General features: G+C 34.0%; 1 protein-coding gene across 1 annotated transcript; it reads right to left on the reverse strand.

Annotated features, from left to right (window-relative positions):
- Nucleotides 1–1,302: 1,302 nt before the first annotated feature.
- LOC117704020 (olfactory receptor 4K13-like) lies at nucleotides 1,303–8,061 on the reverse strand. The gene is made up of 3 exons (XM_034495970.2): nucleotides 7,921–8,061; nucleotides 5,278–5,480; nucleotides 1,303–4,396 (listed from the first exon to the last, which is right to left on the reverse strand). The coding sequence occupies exon 3, from the start codon at nucleotides 4,379–4,381 to the stop codon at nucleotides 3,431–3,433; it is 951 nt and encodes a 316-aa protein (XP_034351861.1). The 5' UTR covers nucleotides 4,382–4,396; nucleotides 5,278–5,480; nucleotides 7,921–8,061; the 3' UTR covers nucleotides 1,303–3,430.
- Nucleotides 8,062–9,317: the final 1,256 nt, after the last annotated feature.

Below are 9,317 nucleotides of genomic sequence, written 5' to 3' on the forward strand. Positions count from 1 at the left end.
TAAAGATGTAACTTTCACTTAACACTCATCATTAGTTTTGTGTGTACATATTATTAACCTTAATAAAAAGCTATTTGTGAAGTGCTTCCATAGCATAGATACCCTTGGAACTCATCAGCTTCAACTATCTCAGTGGTTCCCTAACAAATGTATCCAACCTACATACCCTGCTAAATTTGTGATTATATGAATATGTGATTATATGAATATGTCTTTTTATGAGTCAGTTATTCATAATAAACACACACACATACCAATGCACACACCACAATTATTTCTCTGCCCTAATATATTATTCACCAATTGTACTAGTCTAATCGATATTTCATTGATTTCTGACATTATTTGTCAGAAATTGTTCTTTTTGCTTATTTGTATTTTTATTTCTTCTAGATCATTTACTCCTTTATTAAACTTTATTAAAGTATAATTATGAAAACAAATAAGATGAAGAACAATCTTTTAATATGTATGTACTCTATGAAAGAGTCTCCATAATCAAGATAATGAACATCACAGGTTTTTTGTTTGTTTGTTTGATTGGTTGGTTGGTTTTTGGCTTTTTTTTTTTTTTTTACCAGTTATAAGTGTATTTTGTGTTCATTTATTTATGTAGTGAGAACTCTTCAGACTACTCCTGTAAGCAATTTCAGAATGTATAATATTGTCAAATATACTAGACATGGAGTATCTTTAAATAGTACTTAATAAGTAACTAAATCTGCCAAGTTCCAGTTTGCATGGCCAGAAAGGTAAGAGATCTGATCTCTGCACTTCTGCATCTTACACCCATGACACTCTAACTTAGGCGTCTTGACCACACTCAAGACCTTGTTAGAGACCTGACTACACCAATTCTGGACACATACTTCTCCAGAATTCTCACTACCAAGCCATGGGCTCAAGTGACCAGATCTGGTCAGAGAACTGCCTCTTCCATTGGGTTCCCTTCTTCTCATCCCAGGAATCTCAGAAAACTACCAGCCCAGTGTCTTTCATTGAGACTACAGACAATTTAGCTTACGATTAATTTTTTAAATCTTACCAAAAACCTAACTCCACAAGACCATATTTCATCATAAAGCTATAAACAATTTTAGAATGCCATCATTCAAAAATCACTAGATACATTGAAAAATCCTCAATAAGAACAATTTGGAAGCACAAAACTAGAAAAGTATTACTGAACAAAAATTAAAAACTCTGATTGAAATATTATTTCTGATATCAAGTGATATTCCAGAGCTATGGTTATCAAAACAATATGATGCTGGTGTACCTGTATACCTGCATGTAAATAAATAAAATAGAGTAGAAGGACTTTATTTAACTTTAAATAATAAGAGTGACATGTTTTTCACCAGAGATTCCAAAACTACATACAGGAGGAAAGACAGAATCTTAAACAAATCTTGGAAAAACTAGATGTGTACATAGGGAAGAATGAAACTAAACATTTATTGTTGGGAGCCATGCTACAGGAATACCAAGATAGCTTTACAACTAATGAGATGTGGTTCACCTGTTCACACAATTATGGTGAGTCTGCCTCAGAGAGGCAAAGCCCTGAGGACTAACTATGTGACTTGAGGACTTCTTGTTGTTATGAAGCATCACTTTGATTATTGCCTTCATGGTCACCATACTCCTCATAATCTGTGAGTTGTATAGAAACTCTAAGGGGGCTTCCAGCCTGACACTGGGCAGTATCATTGACACTCGCATTATTAGTGCTTGATCTTTTTCCAGCATTGCTGCTGGAGCAGATTCATGATTCATCCACTATACTCAGAAAGAACTTAGAGATGTAGATTGGTAGCAATGACTACCACCCTTAGAAAGAATTTGGAAAGTAGACTGTTAGTGAAGTTAGGTTAGAATCTTTTTGCTAATGGATTTGATATACAAAATCAAAAATTGATAGAGAAAAACAATTTGGAGCTCAGAAACGCACATTCTTAATAGTTAAGCTAGAAAAGTTTTGAGATCATGGAAGGACAATGGCAGCCCAACCAGCACTAGCTAATGTGCCTCTCTTGCGAAAGCTGGGCTTGTGAGCAAGGTGATGATTAATCTTTTTGTACCCATTTTTGCCCTTAGCTTCTTGATATGAGTTAATAAAAAATATTAATAGGCAGATCTCATCCTGCTGATTTAAAGTAGAAATGATTAATTTTTTTATCTAAAAGTTTAGGATTGTGATTCTTTTAAAAATTTTATAAGATTACTTTTTACGATAATAATAAAATAATGGACCCCCTTTTTTTTGCAACCACAAATTGCAGCCTACCAGTAACCAAAAATGTCTGAGAAAATTACCTTACTTGCTCATACACTTATCTATAACAAGTTGTTCAGTTGCAAATGTATGTGGGTTCTTGGGAATAATTTGTTTATTTCACTTGTAACATGTAAAATTTTTATTCATATGAGGATATTGGGGGACCTGTTTTTTCTTATGTATACCCACTATAATCATTCACTAGAAGAAAAACAGAATGTAGCCACATTGTAATTTTTATACTTCTTGGCAGATTTTTCTGGGGAATATACACTGTGATAGAAATCATAAAGTTGTTAGAGCTTGCTCTTTGGAGCTTTTCTCCATCCACCAAATGTATGTATATACGTAAAGTGGTTGGAGTTTTAGAGAAATCTGCAGCTTTGCTAACCAATAGCACCATATGTGCAGTTACAAATATGTTTGCTAAGGACTCATGTATTAACGAATGAATTAAGTACAATAGTTCTAATAATTAACCATTCAATTTATAGAAATAGACATCATGGAGACTATCTTTTGTGACATTATACTATATTAAATAATTTAAAGAACAAATTTTAGTCTCAGATGAAGATAAGTTAGAAATATCATTTAAATCTGTTTGTTTTATTATGACACTTTGTTCATGTTACATAAAATAAAAAACACAAATCATATAGACCATTGCAGTTTTGTTAAATATATATCTTTTGTTTAATATTTTCTAATCCTTTCAGCCCACTCCATTAGTATTTTGCTAGACAGCTGTGATCAGGCAAAAGTGGAGACCTTTGCCAATGGGAAAGAAATTGAAAATTTGGAGTGTACGATAATGATGTACAGAATTATATTCAGGCAAAATTTACTAAGATATTATTTATAAATATAAACATATGAGTTTTATCAAAAAATTAAATTAAACTTTACTAAAACCATAGAAGAATAGTTAAATGACATCCCTGTGTAGAAAAATCATGCACAATCAGATTTTAGATTAAGTATTCAAAGTAATTTGACTGTTGGTCAATAAATGTCATATACTCTTTATATGATTAACTTATTTGGAGATTGGTACAAATTGTAAACATAAATTATATTTTCTGATTTAAAATTTATTTTAAACAGTCAGTCTTACAATGTGAAATATTTGGAACAGGTTTCTAGATATTAGAAATTTCCTTTGTGACCAAGGTAATTGCTTATAAATCTTTTCATGGCATTTTTCATCTCTTTATTTCTCAGAGTATAAATGGTTGGATTTAGGAGAGGTGTAAAAACAGAATAAAATACAGCAAGAAATTTATCCAACCAGGTGATATTAAGAGGCCACACATAGATGAAAATGCAGGGCACAAAAAAGATTAGCACCACTGTGATGTGGGCAGTGCATGTGTTCATTGCCTTAGATGCACCAGCTTTAGAGCTCTGACATACAGTGATAAGAATATATGTGTAGGAAATAAGCAACAGAATAAAGCAAGTTACAGCCACAAGTCCACAGTCAGTATTCATTAGAACATCCAAGTCACGGGAATCCATGCAAGCTAGTTTTATTACCAATGGCATGTCACAGAAAAAGCTGTCTATTTCCTTGGGTCCACAAAAAGGCAACTCCACAATCACTATCAAGTGACTCATAGCATGTACAAACCCAGTTGTCCAGGAAGTGAACACCAACCCGGTGCATCTCTTCAGGTTCATAATGGTGAAGTAGTGGAGTGGTTTGCAGATGGCCACATAGCGATCATAAGCCATTACTACCAAAAGCACCATCTCTCCTGCAGCAATGCAATGGGCAAAGAAGACCTGCGACATGCATCCTGCAAAGGAAATGGTCTTGTTTTCCCTGAGAAAGTCTGTGATCATCTTAGGAGTGGTGACTGAGGAAAGCCACATATCAATAAAGGACAGGTTAGCCAGCAAGAAGTACATGGGAGAATGAAGATGCGGATCAATGGTGATTAAAACTAGAATGACAATATTTCCAGAAACAATGAGAAGGTAAAGCATTAGAAATAACACAAAGAGTAAGACCTCAGTCCTCTGTGAACTGGCAAGTCCCCAGAGAATAAATTCTGACACCACAGTGTGATTGCCTTCATCCATTTTACTCTGCATGTCTTCAGAAGTAACCTACAAGAAAAGAACAACTACCTAGTAGATGTATGAGAAAGACTACATTCTCTGTAGAATTTGACATTCACCAAGAAACTTATTTGAATAGAAATCTAAGCTAAATATGAGCAACTGATGGCTAAAGTGAAAGCTAATGAGTCTAGAGTAACTCCTCAAGGAAAAAAGTATCAGGGGTGACTTTTATACTCTGTGAGAAATTTCTTTTTATAAGAGAGCAAGAATGTAATGTGAAAATTTAAAATTGTATGTTGCTCCTTAAAAAAAAAATCTCTGAATATGTTTCTAGACATCATGACATTCCATAAGAAACACATGGATTACATTTGGTAACTGGTGAGGAATTGCATTGCATTTCAGTACAAATGGTATTATAAGATCTTAATATTCAAACAAAATATATTATTATTTCTTTGAGAATGAGTAGAATAATATCAATAAATGAAAACATTAGCTTAAAACTCCAAAGAATATGTTAGGAAAGCCTTACATGGGAAGCTTACAGAAAACCATATGAGACATACATGGGCATGCATTTGAAATGCAAAAAGCAGGTTCACAGTTATTTATTAATAGATTTATTTATTTAGCTAAACTGATTAACAAACTAACATGCAAATACATGAAGAAGTGGATTGACCAAGCAACTGCTCAACTCATAAATGGACCTGAGCTCTAAAAGTCACAATCTTAGCAGTGGAAAATATTGGTCTTAAATTTCATAAACTAATTTTGAAAGGAATTTCAATTTTGAAATATTGTAGTTTCCTGACATGAATAATATATCATCTATCATCACTACATTTTCTCATTGTTCCCCTGTTCTACTGATCATCTGTGTCTTAAAAAATATAATAGATTAAGTAAACATGCAAGCATACCAGTCATTTGGCTGTCAGTCTTGAAGGAGTGTAAAATTATACTTCCAGCAAGCAGCAATTATTCAGCTGAAAGCACAGAAAGGTGCTTATGCTGATATAGTGAACAACACTAAAGCCAGATGGTGAATAGTCATTGCCAATTTTCTTCTCCTTTCAGAAATTCTCTTGATGTTTGAAGACTTATAGGTCTCATTTCTTTTATCCTAAAGCAGGTGAACAATAAAATCCCAAACATCATCATCAGGAAAGAAAATACAATAACTATACAGTGAAGAGCATGTGTTCTTTGAATTATTTTTTTCCACATGTCAAAATATTTTAGGTCAACCTGAACTTTTTGTTTTGTTTTCTATTATTTCTTTCATTTTTTAAGATTATAATATTACTACAACATTTCTCCCTTTCATTTCCCCCCTCAAGATTCTTTCATATATTGTTCCCTGTTCTCTTTCAAAGCATGGGAGTGAACAAGACCATAAACCAACTGAGCAAAGCTCATATGAACTCACAGAGAGCAAAGAAGTAAGTACGGGGCCTACATGGACCCACACATCTGCATATGTACTATAGATTCATTTTTAGTAATTTTATGAAGCTTCTGAATAGTGGGTCTCTTGTGCCTTCTCTTTGGGATTCTTAAAGTTTTCTATTGGCTTGTTATATCCAACTTAAATATGATGGTTTTTGTTTTATCTTAGTATATTTTATTTTGTTATGTTTGTTGTCATCTCTTAGAAGCCTGTTCTTTTCTAGTGAAAGACACAAAAAGAGTGGATCCAAATGAAAGAGGAGGTGGGAAGGAACATGGAAGAAAAGAGAATAGAAAAACTATATTCAGGATAAATTCTGAGAACAGAATTTATGTGTAATAAAAGGTGAAAAATGAAAATCATGGCCTCCTATTTCATTATATACAAACACACACACATGTGTATGTATGTATGTATGTATGTATGTATGTATAAACAGTATTCAGTATATATAATGTTACTTGTGTATGTTTTCAAGGCTAACCATTAGTATTGATAACCAATGGAAATGCTCTGGCCTGGAATACTCCACTTCTCTCACTCTCGGGAATCTTTAGTTGGCTGTGATTCTTTGCATAGGGTTGAGGCCTCCTGTGTTTTCCCTTTTTCTGCTGTAGTATGATGTTGGAGTTATTGAGCTCAATTTTGATAATCAAGACAGAACTATAGAACTACAAAAGGGAGTTACTAAGAGAATGAATTCATTTACAAAATGATGTCAAACTGTCCTTTTAGACTTCTGCTGCAAAATAGAACCAAGTATCAAGTAATGCCTTTTGAGTTGTCATCTCTAATATTATGGATGCTGTAGGATACTACTTTGTGAATGTAAAAATCCTATAACTGCTTTCTGATACATAGTAGTAACTATGCATTATCAGACATGTTTTAATGATGTTACTCAGAATGTTTTGTTTCCATGTGATAATTGAGATGCTAGTAAAAATGATGCCATATATTACAGTAGCTTAGAGAAAGTCACATACTCAATTTGATGTGTTGTGAAAATACAAAATAAAATATACACATGGAAATCATTAACTCCTTCTAACATCTACAATACAATAATAAGTGTGTTGTTCTGTCTGTTTAATTCTATTTCCTAGTGTTTCTTAAAACAACATTGTTCATAAATGTATGATAAGTGATTTTAATGTTTATCTGAACTCTTTGTGTAAGATATGCATACATATATAAATATATGTATATATGTATATTTGCATATATAAAATATTTTCAAATATACCAAATATGTTCATATATAAATACATATGTACTTTATACATATATAAATATGTATACATATATTTATATATGTTTATAAATTTATATGTTTATAAATTACTCTAGTTATATACACATATATACATATATACATATGTTTTTATATATTTTCTTACTTAAAGTAGAATTACATCATTTTCCTATTTAGTTTCATTCTCAATACCAATACCTTTTATTTCTAATACCATTTCCAAATACCACCACTGTATACTGTTGCCATGCTACCTTTCAGTGACTGGCCTCTTTGTCCTTGATTCTTAGTGTTACATATATTGGTGTATGACTATATGTGTATGGAAAAAATGCATGTAAGTTCAATCTGTTGAATCCATCTTTGTTGTGGCAATTTGTTTCAGGACTGACCTCTCTACATTTAACAATATACTAGGTATTCGTATTTGGAAGTGGGTAATTCTTTTCTCATTGAAGGCAATAGTTTTCAGAATTTTTTGAGTTCATTTCTATAATAACCACTAAACTTACTTTCATTTTACTCCCAATTTTGTGTTTACACTTGTCTTCTCTACTATGTACTTTTTCATTTAAAAACATTTTGTCTGGTTAAGTTAAAGGGAATATTTGTAAACTGTTAGCTGGATACTACTCATATGGATCATCTGATTTAAAAAATGATTAACTTATGATATAGACATGATCACTCAAAAACAGGAGAAGTAGAGAAAACACATTAATTGGCCTCTAATACTGATAAAAGACAAAGAAACAATTCTCAATTCTCAATGAAAAACATAGTGAATATTGGTATAAAGAGATAACTAGAAATATTTTAAGAATTATAAAATAAATGACTAACAAAGAGATGACTTACCAAAAATCACAAGTTTCTCTTGGGTCAGATTATCTTCTCATCTGATGTGTGCTTATGAAGACATTCATGTTGTGTAGAGACAGTTTTTCCTTCAGCCTGACCAATCTTCACTTCCTGAAATTATCTCATGGGTGTTCCATGTCACCTGTTCTGTGTTCTGAACAAGAAGAGGAAGTTGGAAATAATTATCTTGGATATCTCTTAGGGACTTCTCTGTTAAGCAAGATACTGAGAGCTACATATTTGTGTAAATAGAAAAAAGAGACAAGTAAAATCTCTTGTTAGTCATCCCAGCATTGATAATGTCAGTCGGCTTTTCAAAACTATGCACTTCATCTATAAGGAATATAGAGAAGTTCTATATTCTTATAGACCAGGCTCTTGCCTGGTCTCTTACTATATCAATATAATCTAAGTGACTACTTTTTAAAAAATTATATTATTTATTTACATTGCAGTTGTTGCCCATTCTTCCTGGTCTATCCTCCCACAGTTCTTCACCTTATTCCTTCTCTCCCTTATCTCTGAGAGGGTTCCCAACCCACCAGACCTCCACCATTCCTGAGGCCTCATGTCTTTCAAGGATTACACACATCTTCTCCCACTGAGGCCAGACCATGCAGAACTCTGCTATATATGTGCCAGGGACCTCTGACCAGCCCCTGTATGCTCCTGGTTTGTGGCTCAGTCTCTGGAAGTTCCTTGGGGTTTGAGTTGATTGAGACTGCTATTCTTCCTATGGGGTCCCTCTTCCCTTCAGCTTCTTCAATCCTTCCCCTAATTCAACCATAGGAGTCCAGTGGTTGGGTGTAAGTATCTGCTTCTGTCTCAGTCAGCTACTTGAGGGAGTCTCATAGGGCAGCCATGCCAGGCTTCTATCTGTAAACAACAGTGTCAGGATTTGGTGACTCCTACCCCCATAAAATGGACCTCAAGTCGGACCAGTCATTGGGCTACCTTCTCTTCTGTTTCTTTTCCATTTTTGTCCCTGCAGTTCTTTTAGACAAGAATGTTTCTGGGTCAGAAATTTTGACTGTGGGTTAGTAACCCAGTTCCTCCACTTGAGGCCCTGCCTATCTACTGGATGTGGACTCTATGAGTTCCCTCTCCTCATTGTTGGGCATTTTGACTAAGGTCACCCCCCCCCCCCACTGAGTCCTGAGAGTCTGTCACCTCCAGGGTCTCTGGTACTTTCTAGAGGGTCTCCCCACCTCTCACCTCCTAGGCTACTTATTTCCATTCATTCTCCTGGCCCTTTGGGCTTCTCTCATGCCTGATCCTGTTCTCTTTATTACCTCCCCCTCATTTCTCGCACCCATGCCCCTCCCTTTCCTCTGCCTCCTAGGATTATTTTCTTTAACCTTTTAAGTGGGACTGAGGCATCCTCATTTAGTTAT

Source organism: Arvicanthis niloticus, chromosome 2, assembly GCF_011762505.2.
Source record: "Arvicanthis niloticus isolate mArvNil1 chromosome 2, mArvNil1.pat.X, whole genome shotgun sequence".
Taxonomy (NCBI): Eukaryota; Metazoa; Chordata; class Mammalia; order Rodentia; family Muridae; genus Arvicanthis; species Arvicanthis niloticus.